The following is an 18,363-nucleotide window of genomic DNA, read 5'->3' as shown; positions in this document are numbered from 1 at the left end:
GCAGCGTATATTTCTATACAAAAACCTCCTACTGGCGTGAGTTGTGCGCGTTGGTTTTATTTCATACATTTAAATGGATTTTATGTGAAACATATTCTTTATTTTAGCCGTCTATTAACTCTGTCTTTGACGGTTTATAAAGGTAATTAAATTATTATCATTCATACTGTGTGTATTTATTAGTCATGGTAATTCATTATTTATTATTAATTCAATTACCACAGTTATAACTAACCTGTCAAACGTTTTTAAGCATCCTGAAAAAGTTTTGCGGTTGCATCCGTAAGCTGCACACACAGAAAAAACTTTTTGGGGCATTTAAATATATTTTTTATCGATACTGTTCATAAAAAGCTAAGAACAAGGGCAAAACGCCGCCACCAAGTATTACATCAATTCAATATGCCACCCTTAAATGGAATATCAACTTCAATATGATACACTAGCGCCTCGTTGTTGATACTGTCAATATTCTACTGCAGCTGGACGTACGGAAGTAGTTTGACAAAACTGAATGATAAGTATTTAAGGTTAAACGCAACGCTCGTTGTATTCTACGTGTTCACAGATGGCGTTAATTAATTGATTTTGTTTAAATACGCTTTTGCAAGGTATTGCTTTACAGTATTAAGACAAATTATTTGTTTGCGCCCTCATATACGCGATATGAATATGAATAAATAGTTTTGTCCATATAAAAACTCAATTCTATCGAGAAAGGCATACAAATACAATATTGGATTGAATCATCGGTAAAATATTGTATTTGTGTGCCTTTCTCGAAAGAATTAAGTCTTTAAACGAATAAAACTATTGATTCATATTCATATTGCGTATATACGGGCGCAAACAAATGATTTGTCTTAATATTGTAAAGCAATACCTTGCAAAAGCGTATTTAAACAAAATTAATTAATTAACGCCGTCTGTGAACACGTAGAATACAACGATCTAGTATTCTGGGGAAAATTAGATCATTTTCAATTTTAAAATGTTGGCTATAAGAAAGGTACCGGCTATTAATGTTTTTAGTGTCAACTCTGGAACTTATTTTACGGTTTTTTAAACATATCGTGGCCAATGTTACTTTACCTTAAAAAATATTGAGTAATTGTTATAATAATAAATAATAATATTTGGCTAATTTATATAGCGCCATTTTCGTGAGAAATCACCTCAAGGGCGCTGTACAAATATATTTCTTAAATAGTCAATACTAGAACTACTGACTTATCTCTAAGACTTATATCTAGTGACTTACGACTAAGGCCTATAACTACTATCTTAACGACATATATACGAGTATTTACATATTTAGCAACTTACAACTGAAATTAATATTAACAATCTAATCTTACTAACGCCAGAAGAAGAAGGAAGTTCCATTATCTGCTTACTAGTAGATTTCTGTGTTGGCAACTTTTTGATAAAGTAAAAGGTTCTTTACTATGATTTCGTGTATTTACGTTACAATAAATATAAGTCTGGATTTAACTACACTGTTCATTACCCGAGGGTTGGTAATTCTCTGTTTCTAGAAGCTTCAAGTTTGACAAGGATACCCCACAGGCAATTGCTACACTCTAGCGACATCTGTTGGACTCTGGAGTAAGCTTTCTGACTAGTGCCATCTATCGCTTGAATACCCAACTTATTACCATACATCACAGTAATCTTTCAAAGTAGCTGGACCCGCTTAATACAAATATTACAATTATCAATAATTTGTTGACAGGTCTGATGTTAAAACTTTTGTTATACGGTATCTACTTTAAATACTTAAAGCTTTAATAAACAAAACACTTCACAACCGCTAAACGGTATTTTAGTTACACATTATCATTACACTATACAAGCTCAGATTCGATTGGTCTTGTCTTTAACTGTGCACCGAAAGAGCTGGGAACATTGCATTTCAGCAGACTAACGCATGAAATTCCTGTTTTGAAAAAGTGAGGTTATTTCGGAAACATTATTTCTTAATTGACTGTTTTCGCGTGAATTTAATAAAAATTCTGTGAAAGTGATTGTACGAGACGTGTGGGCCTGTACAAGAAAAAACTGTAAATAATAAGCACCGACACACGTCAACCATCGACCTGTGTTATGATTTTAACAAAAAAAATGACCTGAGGTATTTTATCCAAATCATTATACAATGAAAGACCATTTAAATTAAAATTCACATTTTAATTACATTTATTTTGACGGTTGAAATAAAAATATTCCATTTTATAAATATTTATCCATATTTCAAAAACATTATTCTAAAAGGTTTATAAAATAGGTTCTGTTTTTACGACAACTTAAAAAGAAGAAATATGCATATTTATAGTTATAATACCTTGAAACAGATCATTTATGCAACAGATAGATTTATTTATTTGTTAAGACATACACAGTACAATAAGATACAGTTAAATATTTTTCGTTATTACATAGTTGTAGTACCTATTACGTATGTCCATGAAATATCATTACGTAATTTCGCCTGAGATTGTTATAAAAGGAAGGAGGTGTGTGGATAGATAATAATAAATGAATTGAAAACAAGAATAATAAGCTCACAAATTGTAATTGCCTGTTAATACATAGAAGTTTTGAAAAATGATGTGAAAATATTTTTGAAATATGTCATGCTAAGAAATTTAATAAGTTAGTTTTGTATGTTAGAAAGGAATCATGAAAGATGTCTAAATGTAGTAATCTTTTTTAGATAACTCATTTTGGCTGGATAAACAATGTACATAATATATTTTACATGAACTACTTAATGTAAGCTTCGATTTTACGTTTATATTAGTAAGTTTTTCACATCCGCCTGTTTTTTTATCAATTGTTTAAAATTTACATAGATTTAACGAATAAATTCGGTTTATTCATAATTTTTCAGGTTTTATGACGATTTAATACATTTTTCTAGTTTTTTCAATAATTTTCAGTGTATTACGACGATTTACGATGTTTTAGAAAATTTTTCATGTTTTACCACAATTTAAGACAAAAATAAGGTTTTACTTCAATTTTCCAGGTTTTATGACGATTTGACACAATTTGAATAGTTTTCCAATAATTTTAAGTACGAGTATTTTACGACGATTTACGATGTTTTTGACAAATTGAAATTTTTAACCAAAATTTAACAACAGTCAAATTTTCAGTACATTTATTCGTAAGGTTGTTACTAACTAGCGATCACTCAATTTTTCGCAGTTGTAGTTAGAAAGGGTGGAATGCTACGCAACTCTATCTAGGAATAGTATGGAGGTACGAGCAGTGTCACGAGATTTTATATTAATAGGTATATATATTTAAATATAAAATATTTTGTGTTGTACAGCTATTCAGAACTTAGTAGTCCCGTGAACAGTGGACCTTACCTCCAAAAAAGTAGTTTTCTAATTTGCTCTTGTTTATTAAATCAAAAACAAAATTTTATCTGAAATCAAATCTCAATAATTAAATGCCTAACTAATAACTAATAATTTGACACACAGTTGAAAAAAATACTTTACTGAACCTTTAATCCTTCCTGTGCCGACGCTAAGTTTTCGCCATGTGCCAACTGGTTTTATTTTCGTAATAACTGACGTAATGTTTTTGTAAATTGTATCATTTTACCAGATGTGTTTTATAAATTTTACAAATAAAAATTATGCATAATCCGCCATAAGAATTTATAAAAAATTTAAATTGTTTTATCATGAAAATACTCAACATTCGTTCACCGAATTTTCTCAAAATTTGAAATAGTATACAATTTAATAAAATAATCCGTACTTATGTAAATATTTTACATGAATTATTCTTGAATAGATAAATGTTAGTTGGGAAAAATCCCACATGTATCCCAGCGAGATTAAATGTCACAAAATCGATGCAGTAAAATTAAGTTATTAAAAATAAATTAATCAAACGATTTGTTCGCGGATAAACCGTGGATTTAATAATTTTCCGTGAAAATATTTATACAAGCTTAAGCGTGATTTTTTGCGATAAGAATTAGTCTTATCTGTTTTATATCTCGTAGAATTAATGTTGCGATCGTCTTCCAATACCATCGCGACTAATACCAATTAATATTTTAAGTACTTGATCCCCAAATTTTATTGCAAACGTATCCCTATATTATCAATTGAATTATGTACCTTTTGAACTGATACTTGTCTGATAGTCGTATTAGCCGAGATTATAATTTCATTGCTTTTTATATTGATGTCATATTACACGTTATTACTCATTTTTATTGTGTCCCACCTGTACCTTAAACGTTCGTTCATAACTAGTTTCAGGGGAACATTTTCATACAAAACTTAAATTTGGTTTTGGGGCCAAAATACCCGACGAAACTGAATAATATATTTCTTTATCAAAGGGTGTAGCCAAAATCTTGTACGGATATGTGTTGCTTTATTTGTTTGTATTTAAACTACGTATAATATACGGGCTTTTTCACCAAACTCTTATAAAGTTAACTATAACTACGTGTCACTTAAGTATATGCATACGATAAACATGCTCATAAACCCGCATGCGTTCCACCACAGAAAGCAAGGTCCCATATAGCTATTACGCGATTTTGACTGGCAACAACGCTTTTATAACGTCTAGTGCAACGCCTGTCTAAAATGCTGTTGTTTCTGTGGAATTACAAAACCGTCAAAACGTCAACACATGGTCAACACTCAACAGAGTGGTTCATTTATAACGTCATCGTAAACAGACAACATTCCCGCGATTCGGCTTGTTTTTGTTTACAAAACTATAAAGTAAGTCCAAAAGGCTTTGGTTATGTTTTATTGATTATTATGTGATTTTAGTTGAACTTATAGATTTGTATTATTTTCCAATATACACAAACGTCAATATAAACAGACAACGTTCCCGCCATTCGGCTTGTTTTTGTTTATAAAAAATATATAAACTACACACTGTAAAGTAAGTTCAGTAGTTTTTGGATATGTTTTATTGATCATTATGTGATTTTAGTTGAACTTTAGATTAGACTGTCTATTTTCCAGGATGAATAAGCGTGATCGAAGTTGCAATTTTACAAAAGAGGAATGTGAAATGCTGGTAAACATTGTTCACCAGTATAAGCATATTATTGAAAATAAAACCAGCAACGGAACCACGTGGAAGGAGAAGGAGGCGGCCTGGAAAGCTGTCGCCGATAAATTTAATTCTTCTGGATCAGGTATTATAATAATAACCCGTTATTTCTTGTGGTAATTAAGTTGAAACCAAGTTCTATTTATATTTTTTTTACATATTAAGTGTGCAGCGGATTTTCACAAGTTTATTGTAGATTTTTCCATTAATTATTCATTCTTCTGCAGCCTTCAGGTCATCCAAGACCTTACGTGTAAAATTTGAGGGAATTAAGAGGTTAGTGAGGCAGAAGAGCGCCCTCATCAGGAGGGACCTGTACCAGACTGGTGGGGGGACCAGCAACGCTGTTCCCTTGGACGACACGGAGACAAAAGTTAAAAGTATGATCTCCCTGAGTGCCCAAGGAACCACCAACAGCATGGATAATGATGCTTCATCACTCGGTAAACCATTTATATTGCATATTTAAAAATCAACCATACCTACATATTATGTATTACCTATTTTATTTATTTATTGGCGCCCTTTTTGGGTGTTTTTATGCAGGAATAGTAAACAGTATACAGTATTATAACTGTTGAGTGATAAATTGAAGGCTCAACATAATTCCCCATTCTGGGCAAAGACGAATACATAAATGTGATATAGTCCCACTGCCTCCACTGAAATAAATCTATGTATAATCTATTTGTGTTGCATAGTTTTTTTATTACTTCCAGATAATCCAAATGCTGTTGAAGATTACGTCGAGGTGATATGTTTGGTGGGAGATGAGGATCCCTTAGTCAGCAACTCATTTACCTGCAGAGCTGCTGGTGTGTATTTATTTATTTATGGTTTTTAAATATACACATAGTTACCTATGTTTTAATACATAATTAAAAACTTTTGCAGCCCCTGCTCCTGAGGCCCCCGCCCCAGAGGCCCCTGCCCCAGAGGCCCCCGTTCCAGAGGCCCCAGCTCCAGAGGCCCCCGTCCCAGAGGTCCCCCCTCTTCATTCATGGGATAATTGGAGCATTCCGCTAATGCAAACGCCCAAGCATCCCGCCTTAACGCCGATGAGACGCCCTGTGTCTGGCAAGAGACGCCCGGTGTCTGGCGTGATACGCCCGGAGCCTGATGTGAGACAGCCGGCAGTCTCTGACATTGGCCGCCGTCTGTTAGAAGAAAAGAGGGAGTTCCTCGATATGCAGAGGAATCTCATCAGGGAGGAACTGGAGTTTGTTAAAGAAAAAAGAGAATTTCTCTCTCTGAAGAGGAATTTTTCAATTGCGGAAGAAGAAAGAAAAAAAAGACTCTTTGAATTAGAAGAGAAACGTATACAAAAACAATTAAACGATTGAACTTATGGTTAACTGCTTTTATGTATATATTTTATTTATTACACACTTTTACGTTATTAATGTTTTTTATTAGCTTCCTGTTTTGTATACTTTAGCAACGATTATGTTATTTAAGTTTATTATTGTTATGCTTGAACCCCAGGGGTGATTTTGGTAGAAATTATTTACAGACAACAAACACTTGTAGAGTATTCTTGGGAGATATATATCCCAGCCTGACACTATCTCGTTAAAGTTATGCCATCTCATTTTGCATTACGGTGAGACATATGATTTAAATAGTGCAGAGAGAAGTAACACGCTTTCAGTTTGCATTCAGACGTTTACCAGTTTGTTTGTCCCGTACCCATTCCTATTTATTAGTGTCAGGACTGTTTAGAGAGTGGTTTGAAGTCGGGGACTCTTGAGAAAGACAGTGTATTATATCTGCATCGGAATGAGATATGGAGTCAAATTCTATATAATGTAGTTATTTTAGCAGTAACAATGTGATTTCATGATATTACACCAAGTGAATGGGAGAAAAAGTCAGATGCCCTAGGAAGACATGAATTAAATTTGTGGTAAAATGAGATGTATTGATGAAAGAAGAAAGAGGTGTAAGAAGAATGTATGACTTGGAGGTGAATGGTTGAAGAGGTCGAGGACGCCTGAGGAAGACATAACACAATCAAGTGAAACAAATACTTATGTAAATAAAATAATATTATTTTATCAGGTACTTTATTTTGGAAACCAACAGACAGATCTATAAATAAAAAATAGAACAAGTGGGTGGATGTATAACAGTAAACTTAACTAACACTAATCACATAGCAACATTATTGTTTAATAAAGGGGTGAAATAATCCAAGATTAGATTTCTCCTCGGACCATTATTAATTTCATCATGATTTTGAATAATTCGATCCTCTATCTCATCAGGTTCATGTTCTATTTCTAACTGAAAAGGTTCATCGTTCATCTCCACAGCTACATTGTGCAACACAGCACATGCCACTACAATAGCTGCAGTGCGTTCCATGGACAATGTTATGCGCCTCCGCAGTACAGGGAATCTACTCTTTAGAACCCCAAAACACCTTTCTACAACATTTCTGCTGCGTATTTGGGATTCATTATACAGGTTTTCTGCTGGTGTATTTGTTCGTGCCAGAGGTGTGAACAAATAAGTCTTACTTTGATAGCCACTGTCACCCAACAGAATACTGTTATTGAACTGGCCAGCCTCAAATCTAGTCTTTATTAACGAATTATTAAAAATTGTTTGATCGTGACTGGATCCAGGCCACCGGGCCACAATGTCTCTAATAATTAAGTTGGCATCGCAGATCACTTGCACATTCATGGAAAAGACACCTTTTCTATTGCGGTACACTTCGGCATTTTCTCCATCTGAAACAAGGATAAGTAACTTTAGTACTCCATTAATAGAGTAATAGAATACTGTAATTGTATAGGTATAAAGTGAGGACTCCTTCTTGTCCACTACAACTTCATTAATAGTCTTCGTATTGATTGTAACGACTATCCACTATAGTAAGTACTACTGAAGGATGATATTCAAAGGTACTTACTTGGTGTCATTGCAACATGCGTGCAGTCTATAGCTCCAATGACCCTCGGGAACCGAGCCAAATTATAGAATCCCTCTTTTAAGGGAGCCAGATCCTGAGGGAATCGAATATATATTGGACGGAGGTGGCCAATAGCCTCTGAGCACCTCTTTATAAATCTGCAAGCAGACGATCTGCTGACACCAACAAAATCTCCGGCAGACATCAGGTATGACCCAGTTGCGAAGTACCGCAAGGTCAATAATAATTGGACGATTGTTGGTACAGCATTATTCCTGAAAACCAATTAGATGTCAGTATTTATTTGGGTACACAATGACATTAGAAACGTAAAACGCAATGAACTGTTGTTATTTTTGTTAAAATATGATGTAAGTATAACTATTTTGTGATATATTTATATAAAATAACATACCGAGTGGTCCTTTGGGAGATTTTGTCTTTAATTTGGTCATGAATTGAATGTACAGCATTTTTCGTGAGTCGAAATCGTGATTTGAAATCGATATCGTCCAATACTTCTAGAAAATTTACGCGTTTTCTTAGAACTCGCGGTCTTCTCGTTCTTGCCGCAATCTCGTGTACTTCTGCATCTTCAATTGCTTCAATTATTTCGAAATCGTCAATTAAATCCATAATAAACACTGAACTCGGAAAAAATTCTGACTACTTCACAGGCAGCTGTCAAAATTGTGTTTACAAGGTAGAAAACTCGGCTAACAAATCCGACATGTAAACACTATTAGCTGCTTCAAGTACCCTATAGTGAAGAGGGACTTTATCTTACATATAAACGTTTTTGAGCCTTGGTGAAATCGAAATAATACTTTATCCTATGTATAGTGCTTCTGACAGCTTATGAGCAGGATGGTGAAATACCCCGATAGTCTATTAAAGTAATAGATTTTTCATGATTTTAGAGAAAGGTTTAAAAATAAATTGTAATATAATGGTAATTATTAAAAAAATAATCTCGCCTTTTTAACTATGCCATTATAATTAAATATAAATTAAAAAACACATCACTACTATTGACGGATTTAAATTTAATTTTCAAACGACTGAGTCGTTGGAACACAAATAAGTCGTAAATAAAATTTGAATTCCGGTTAAAAAAATAAGTATTTTTTGAGATATTTTATTTTTTAAATTATATTTACATCGTAATTTTTTAAAGAAAATGTTATCATTAACTCACAAAAATTGACAAAGTTGCCTCTAAAATTGTGATAATTTGAATTCTTTAATGACCTTTAGTTTATAATTTAAACCCCTACAAGATATTTCCTAAACTATTCTGTTTGTGACACGTTACGCTAAACGCATCATGGCTTGGCCTTTTTCAGCATTTCGCTCGCCATACACTTCCAATGGGAATGTATGGCAAGCGATATGCTGAAATAGGCCAAGCCACGAGAATATAGCGCGCTTATAACGTGGTCTGTCACAGGCTTTTCTCTGAAATCAGATGACATTACAGTAATTATACGAAATAAATGTCGGTCCTACGATTGTGGTAGAGTTGTCCAGTGGAGTTTCTGGGTAGGAAGGTTCAATCTTTGTTAAAACCATTTTTTTATTTTGTAAAACACATTTTAAAATAGATGTATTAAAAAAATGTTTTTTACGAGACTTTTTTGTGTTAACGCGCACTCCTTTCCTAAACAAGCACCAGCAAATTAGGAAGAAAATTAATAGTATACAAAATCTGTTGATCATAAAATAACTAATACATCAAAAATGTCACCGGATTCCAAACTTTCATTTACCCTTTTTGAGTCCAAATAGTGTTAGGAATAACTGGTTAGAATACGTGAAGTATATTGTATTGTATTCTGTATATTGGAACGACTATGTGTTCCCAACACAATTGTTTCCATGAAAACTCACACGAGGTTAGTGTTTACATTCCAGAACATTAATTTATTTTAACATTCTCATAAATTAGTCTTATAACTCATTTCCTCTCAATATTACTAAAAAATAAAGCGCTAATTACTGGTATGAAGTATTTTCATTCAATGTCATTTATCCTAAAAAATCGTTTTTAATTTACCTTAGAGTGACATCTATTGATCTTTAAACGACATAGGAAAAAATTATAGTAGTAATTATTTTTTGTGGAGATATTTTTTTTCCATGTATCAAATACTCGGGTAAATACAGTATTATTTTAAAGTATGCACAACATTATTACATAAGATTTTTAATTATTGACGTTAAAAATAAATAAATCATGTTTGTTCATATATTTATAAATATAAATTATTAGAACTATTTTCAACTCGGTTCATTGGTTTGGGTCTTTGCTAGTGCATGATTTTTTCACCCAGAGATGTCGATCGAATGAGAATTTAATTTTCGTTGTCGTCATAGAACGGTACGTGCGGACGGTAGAAAACTATTATGTAGAGTTTTTTGTTTATTTTTTTAATTTTATGTAAAGGAAAAACAAACGTTTGTAAATATTACTTCTTTAAATAATGGGTAGATACAATAACATATCATTGATCTTTCGGAAAGGACCCACAATTGCAGTGGGTATTGGATTTTTAACCAATTGTAAAACATAAGAAACACTCCCACTTTTTAAAGCAAAGTAAAATCACTCCTTTTGCATCGTATTATTCTGTAAACGAGTATAGCGAACAGATTTTTGTTCATACATTATGATTATCCTTACGAAGGCAAATCCCGGAAAAGTATTATTCCGCACACATATTGTTCCGCACACAGATTATTCCCGACTGAGATTATCTGGATGCAGATTATTACATCAGCACTTAATGCATCACTTATTACGATTATTTTATGATGTTAAAAAAAACAATTGCTTGAATTTTTGATTATTTTATGCCAGAGCGTTTAACTCTGTCTTGCCATATTGTGACAGAAATATTTCCGCTTTGTAATTAAATCTAAATTAATGGAATATTTCAGAACGTATCTGAAAACTAAAAACTGTTAAACTAGAAAGGTTTCTAAAATACGCTATGTGATTATATTATTTTAAATAGAAATATAATCTTGATATTTTAATATTGTGAATGAGAAAATATTTATTTTTTTAAATCACCATACGTTTTTGTAACTAAATTTTCAAAAATTTCAAAACTTAAAAAAAAAATAGAAAAAATGTATTACAAACGTTACCGTCACCTCGTTTCATTTAAATATAATAAATTTAAAAAAATGATTATTCTTTTTTGAAATTGTGTTTGGAACCTCTGGTTACATAAAGGCGAATATTTCAATTTATTTTACACTGTTGTTAACTTCTACAATTGAATATAAAGCGTTGTGTTTACTCTTTCTAATATAGTTTAAATCATATTTCTCACCATGACAGTAAAAAAGATACAACTATTTATTTGAGACCACATGGTGGTTCCCTGAAACGAACAAATTAACCTGAAGGGTTAGCGACAATTGAGGAGTAGTTATTGTTTACAATAAAAAATATTAGACACCAACGAAAACAATAAGTAGGTATAGATAAAGACAAAGTATCCCATAAACTACTAATCCAAAAACTATTTGCTCTAGGAATAAGGGATAACATGCTATGGGGAATAAGGGATAACATGCTAAATGGTTTAGTAGCTATTTGTCAAATCGTAAACTGTTCGTTAAAATAAAATCTTGGATGTCGAAAGCTTTCCGGGCTACCAGTGGCCTACCGCAAGGTAGTCACCTTGGCCCGGTTTTGTTCCTCATTTTCATCAATGATATAACCAATTGCTTCAACGATGTCGAGGTATTGCTCTTTGCAGATGACGTCAAACTATACAAGAAAATAACTGATATAAATCATTGCCATATACTACAGTCAAATATTAGTAAGTTTACAGATTGGTGCGTTCAAAATAATTTATTTTTAAATGTAGTAAAGTGCAAAACCTTGACTTTCTTCAGAAACAAAAATCCTGTTTTATTCGAATATTCCATCAATAACATAGCTTTAGAAAGAGTCACGGAAATGAGAGATCTTGGAATTATTTTGGACGAAAAACTAAGTTTCACCAATCATATCCATCAAATTGTGAACAAAGGTATGAAAACACTAGGCTTCGTATTAAGAACAACTAAAAACTTTAATTCTTTGCAAGCCATTAAACTATTATACGTATCTCTAGTAAGAAGTCTAATTGAATATAACTCAGTAGTTTGGTCTCCATCTTATATAATTCACATTAACAACATTGAGCGAATACAAAAAAAATTTCTACGTTTTATAAATTTTAAATTAAATATCCCTGTCGAAGACTTAAAATACGATTTCTTATTAAATACTGTAAAAATACATACATTAGAAGATAGACGTAAAATAAACGATTTAACGTTCTTATTCAAAATACTTAACTCTAAATTCGACTGTTGTGAACTCCTGCAACTTATAAACATACATACACCCACAGTAACAACACGACAAAATACAATATTCTACAGCAGCACACATAAGCGTAACTACATTGCCCACTCTCCGATACAACGACTTCACACCATGGGAAATCATTACTTGGGTGATGTTGACATATTCAATACCAACTTGGCAAGTTTTGTGGATCATTTAAAACATTTATTTCAACAATACTCCTAAACACATCATGTAAACCAACAAATAGCTGTAATTTTCTGTTTTTGTTTCTTGTGTTTGTATAACTTGTTACATAGCTTTTATCAAATGTAATTTTATTCTTATTTTTTATGTTTGAAAGTATTTGTCAAATTAAAATTATACTACCAACCATGTAAAAGCCCTCTGGGCGTTAAATAAATAAATACATAAAATAGATATAATAATGATTTTTTTCGTAATAATCAATCAGTGTCTTGGGTTTCAATGTGCGGAATAATCTCTTTACGGAATCACCGTATCCGTAATAATTTGTGCGGAATATTTGTGTACGGAATATTTACCGAACCTATTAAATTTGTCAAACGGTTGCACAGGTTTCTTGGGGAACCGCACTCTTGCATCAGATTTCCATAATAGCCACCAGGCGCTGGCGCTGACATCTCTCGGCAGATTAAGTAAGCTGTGATATTGCTTGTTTATGCAGCAGGCTCTATGGTAACTACCTCGTCAAGCTTTATTCTTGAATTTAAAAATTCTTCTTAAAAGTAGTAGGAAAAACTTCTGTATAAATATATTGTATATTATGCCGGGCTCACACGAGGATAGGGCAATACTGTGTTGTCCCAGCTCCGGCTCATTGTCCTAGTGTGAATAGTATTTTGGAGAATAGGACAATGAACCAGGACATTGTCTCAGAGAAGAGCAAGCTATCTCCGCAGGACAGTGACTTACCCCACCACCGCGCTTGGCCACGTTGTCCGCGTGTAAACGCGCTTGGACAAAACAGTAGCTTTTCGATCTTAAGGCGAATCTTAGGGCTAAATCACTATTTTGATTAATCTTATATATAATAAAAATATGCCATAGATAAATTGAAGGTTTTTATATCGTTTTGTCTGAGTAGAATACAAATAAAATAAAAAAAATACTCAATAAAAAATATAAATGTAAACTAATAATTTTTTTTCAGTTTAAATGTATGAACGCGTAAAGAAAACAACCTTTAAAAACACAGTAAATAAGAGCTAAAATTATCTGTGACAGTTTCACTTGATTACATTTTTTGCTTTCTTATAAAATTATTTACAAAATAAATAAAAACCAGTTTTGTTCTTGAAATCGAGCGTTTCGAGACTCCATTTGTCAAGCGATTTTAATGCCTATTACTTACAATATAAGGTATACCAAGATTATACACATTTTTGTAAATTTAGTAAACATTTAGTAAATGGAACAATACAATGCTTCTTGGTGTAAAAAATCTAATATTTTTCGCGATCTCCATCATGTGTATTCATGTTCACAGCGTTCCGCGTTTGAACTACGGTTTAATTGTTGTATTGTCCTATTCACGTTGCTTTAACCGGACCGTATTGTTTTGTATAATTACAGGGTTTTCCAATAAGAGGTGTTATTTTGATATTCAGTCGTAAAAGATCAATGGTTTCGTTGCTTGTGTGGCACGTAGCGCCAATTTGTTGAAAGTAAATGTTGTCCAGATCAATACCATCCAATTTCGGCCATAAAAAACATTAATCATCTCTCGATATCGCAATTCATTCACCGTAACTGTTGCTCCAGCCTCATTTTCGAAAAAGTAAGGTCCAATGACTCCGCCGGACCATAAACCGCACGAAACAGTCACACGTTGAGGATAGAAAGGCTTTTCAACAATAACTCTTGGGTTTTCCGAGCCCCAGATGCGACAATTTTGCTTGTTGACGAAGTCACCGAGGTGGAAATGGACCTCATCACTCAAGATGATTTGCATTTGATTCACTCAAGTGAATTTTAATAATTTCAATGCGTTGTTGAAGCGTTTATCGTTCCATTTCTATTATTGGCGTATTTTCTACTTGTCAAATGTCAAAAAATGACAGCTTCAAAAGTAACATCTACCGAAATAGCGGGCTATTCAAAATAACACCTATTATTGGAAAATCCTGTAGTTAGATTGCAATTAAATCCAAACATCAATTCAATTAATTTGGTAGTTAGATATGGGTTATAGTGATACCCGCACTGCCTCCAAATCATTTATTAAGATAACCAAAACCTCAGCCATAGGTCACCTCATGTGGTTTACTACATTTGCTGGCTTAGCAGGGGTGCCCGGGTTCATGGGTGAGGTTTATCCAAGTCATCATCTGCGCGGCCGGCTAGATCAGGAGAGACCAGTTAAAGGAGTGAGAGGGAGTGATACATTCATACGTCCGTCACTCCTGGATGCACTGACACTATCCAAAAAGTTGTGTTTGTTGACTTAGTTGATTATCTGACACCTTGGAAGCTGCGCTAAAAGAAGCGGCTTTTGTCTAGCTACTGTCGGAATCATATTCTGATCTTGCTCGCAAATATCGCTAACGGACAATAGATGACGGATTTCATCAATATTGTATTGATGTAGAGTTTTATCAATCTACTGTGCTAGATACCCAGCTGTCTTTATATATATAAAAGTCAGATTTCTTTGGAAAATCGAACGGGGTAACAAATCATTTTAGATTTATCTTAAAAATAAATTGCTTCATCATCAACTCTCAAAAATCTCTTTCAAATCAGCCACAGCTTAACTATGGTCAAAGAGCATTGCACGCCACTGTTACTTATGTACCTTTATCCAAATATCTGCGGTTTCTAACCTTTTCAGTCTTACTATCTCTATGACCTGTCAGGGAAATTGATTTTACCACTCACCTCCCCTTTAAACTGTTACCGAAGAAAAAAATACGTGCAAATAAAATAGTCTTTATTAATCTGAAAAAATTGCATAAAAACATGTTTTTAAAAATTAAATATACTTAATAAGTCACTGGGGCGCTGATCTGTAATGCTGTCATACTTCTGTACCTACGGATGATCAAAATTACCAGCCTTATATTAGCACCCCTTCGGAATAGCTGTATTATCCTCGGGTTTGGAACCGCTATCAAAAATGTCCCTCTGGAATAAATGATCGATGTTGCATTATATATCACCTAGGATTCTTGCTGCAGAGTCTCCATCTTTTATATTCGTCTAACGTCACGGCGGTGCTGCCAAGGTCTGGTATCAGTGAGAGGATATTGTGTCAGCGCTTTATTAGCAGCAGACACATACCTGGACGGATGACGAACCTCGTGCTGGCACTGTTGGTGGACGCGGTAGACTCTCTCGCTGCAGCAGCTGGTCCAGTTTCTTCACCACCTCTGATTCTTGCTGCAGTCTCCATCTCCTGTCTTCGTGTCACCTGTTCTTTATTTTACTTAACTTAACTTCAATTTATTTTTGAAATATTTATATTTTTTGTAATACCTGCGTCAATCAACTGTAAAGCGCCTCTGAGGTGATATCTCTGGAATAAATGATCGATGTTGCATTATATATAATATATTTCCCTCTGGAATAAATTATCGATGTTGCGTTATATATAATATATATATATATATCCCTCTGGAATGATTGATCGATGTTGCACTATATATAATATATTTCCCTCTGGAATAAATTATCGATATTGCATTTTATATAGTATATTTCCCTTTGCTTATGCTCATATAACATAATATTATTTACATGTGCTGACTTAATAATAGCTCTGAAATCAGGAAACGACTGTATTAGTTTTTCGTTGTGGCTTAAAAATGTAAATAAAAAATTCTCTTGTGATTAAATAATGCATATTTTGTGTGCGGTATTCAGAGTAGGTACCGTCTAATAACTGCAGGATATTTCATTACATCATGATGATATTATGAACATTAATAAAATATTCACAAGACATTTGAAGCATTTTGTCGCTGCTGGATTAATAAAACCTGCCCCCGTAACAATGTCAGCGCTTACCAACCTCGCTGACATTGTTAGTTGAGATACTGTTCCATCCATCTTGTACAGGGGTGTATTTATTTGGATTAAACTAAAATTAAGAAAAAAAAAATATTACCCTCGTTTTTTTTAGTTTCAGGGATTTTTCGAAAGAGTGATTAGTTTCTATAAAACCTCTGGACGTAAAATATTACATAAAAATGGAATTGGAATTAGGTTAAATAATTTAGAAGCCCTCAAAATTAGGAAAGCCGTCAGTAATAACTCTGTGGTTATCGTGGTGTACAAATAAAAGATCTTTCCAACTCAGGTATAGCGTTTATTGATAAATGGAAAGTTGATTTTACAGTCGCAATATTTCACGTTATTTATTCACAATACTATGGAATGCTCGCGAAACTGGGTCAAAGTTTCCGTAGTACGGTAGGTAGTAGTAGCCGACGATAGTAAAGACTGAATACTAATAATGCTGCTCGCCTCGTCGGGCTTATTTATATTATTCGGCCGGTGGCAACAGTAGGTAGATGAATGGCAACTAAATCGAAGCCACTCGCTCGGTCTGGGCCTTTCGCGAAGTTTCGGCGGTGCGGCAATTATGCCTAGGCGGTAGACTCAAACCTTCTAGCGAGTTCTCGTAATGTGCCAGACGGACTGCGACGTATTGTCGCCGGTAGGTACTTGAAGCAGGTAGGTTGCTTTGTTTTGATTTCGGCTGCAAATACGTACCTGCAAGTACGTACCTAAGTAGCGTCGAGCTGCTTATTATAAATGAATTAATCTAGATTCTTTTTGATGCTACAACTCCAACATATTTGAAAAATCAAACGAATTTAACTGATTTAGGGATCTGGTGGTGAGGCATGAAATGAAAGACGTGTCGTGAAGGTCAGAGTGTTTATTTGATGAGTCAGGTAGCCGTGATAAGAGTGGACGTAGGACAGACGTAGTATCCTCCGGATGCAGGCGGTGATGGCAGGTCAAGCGCGGGTCTGTGAGTCGACGCCGGGCGCTGGTGACCGGACTCGTTGACTACCAGGGCGCTGTAATCCATGTAGCGTTGGCCAGGGACGGCGATCTGGGCCAAAGCGCTATGATGATGTCCCGATGGAGTCCATGAGCAGAGCCGGGAAGAATGTCCTTCACGCAAGTGAGGTGCGCGGATTATCACTCGTTGAGCACCTTGTTAACTGATGGCGGATTGATGACTGACTGACTTCTTCATGCTGTCGCTTTTAAAAGGTGAAGAAGCTTCTGGAACAATTTGGTTGCTATGTAGAATTTTCCAAACAAATAAATAAAAGAACATCTCAGAAGCTTGTTTGGAAAAATCGAGACTTCTAGAATTTCGTTCGAATGAAGTAGTTGCGTACCACTACACTGATATATTTTAAAATTCAAATAACTTTGTTTACATCACTTTAATATATATAACCTCTACATGTTTCATGAACAATGTTCACCTCATCAGGAGCAAGTATATACATATATACAAGTATAGATAAGTATAGACAAAGTTATTTGTGTTTTAATATAATGAATAGTGACATCACAAAGTGAAAAGCTTTCAGAAGAAATTTTCTTCGAAAAATTGATATATTTTATTTGTTCCGTTAACCTCCACTGAAACTGTTTCCTCATCCCCTTACCTACCCCTCCTATATTAATTTGTCTTCCTCTTTTCTATTTGTATCTCTTTCTCTCATTGTATTATTTTCTTATAAATATATGCGTCTGTGTGTTATTATGATTAGTTTATATATAAACCCCGATGAAGCTAGATGAAGCTATAACTGAAGCTATAAGCGAAACCTTGTTAGCTTTAATTTATTAATTCAATAAAAGTGATGTATTACAAAGTGTGTGTTTTTTTAATTTAATATGTCACACCCTAAAGTATTTGCTTTCTTCGAAAAAATATAAAGATTTTTCACAAAATCATCGTTGA

At 33.8% G+C, this 18,363-nt stretch overlaps 1 protein-coding gene and 1 long non-coding RNA gene across 2 annotated transcripts; one reads left to right on the top strand and one right to left on the bottom strand.

The window, feature by feature from the left end:
* The first annotated feature begins 4,582 nt into the window (after positions 1-4,582).
* Positions 4,583-6,465, top strand: LOC149417229 (uncharacterized). The gene is made up of 5 exons (XM_089639962.1): positions 4,583-4,769; positions 5,022-5,197; positions 5,340-5,555; positions 5,832-5,927; positions 6,007-6,465. Exons 2-5 carry the CDS (start codon positions 5,023-5,025, stop codon positions 6,453-6,455), a joined length of 936 nt encoding a protein of 311 aa, XP_089496088.1. The 5' UTR covers positions 4,583-4,769; position 5,022; the 3' UTR covers positions 6,456-6,465.
* Positions 6,466-7,200: 735 nt separating this feature from the next.
* LOC149417228 (uncharacterized) lies at positions 7,201-8,842 on the bottom strand. Its single transcript, XR_016303242.1, has 3 exons — positions 8,448-8,842; positions 8,033-8,307; positions 7,201-7,850 (listed from the first exon to the last, which is right to left on the bottom strand). It is a non-coding gene; the product is annotated as an uncharacterized LOC149417228 (long non-coding RNA).
* Positions 8,843-18,363: the final 9,521 nt, after the last annotated feature.

Source organism: Hesperophylax consimilis, chromosome 15, assembly GCF_061612785.1.
Source record: "Hesperophylax consimilis isolate HC1 chromosome 15, BYU_Hcon_1.0, whole genome shotgun sequence".
In the NCBI taxonomy this organism is placed as follows: domain Eukaryota; kingdom Metazoa; phylum Arthropoda; class Insecta; order Trichoptera; family Limnephilidae; genus Hesperophylax; species Hesperophylax consimilis.
The sequence above is the reverse complement of the archived record's forward strand: the minus strand, read 5'-3'. Positions and strand labels throughout refer to the sequence as shown.

Excerpts from the sequence above, each read along its gene's own strand:
- LOC149417229 (XM_089639962.1), top strand. The coding sequence starts at position 5,023 with ATGAATAAGCGTGATCGAAGTTGCAATTTTACAAAAGAGGAATGTGAA. Across the intron at positions 5,556-5,831 it reads TAATGATGCTTCATCACTCG|ATAATCCAAATGCTGTTGAA; the intron begins GTAAACCATTTA and ends TATTACTTCCAG. Across the intron at positions 5,928-6,006 it reads ATTTACCTGCAGAGCTGCTG|CCCCTGCTCCTGAGGCCCCC; the intron begins GTGTGTATTTAT and ends AAACTTTTGCAG.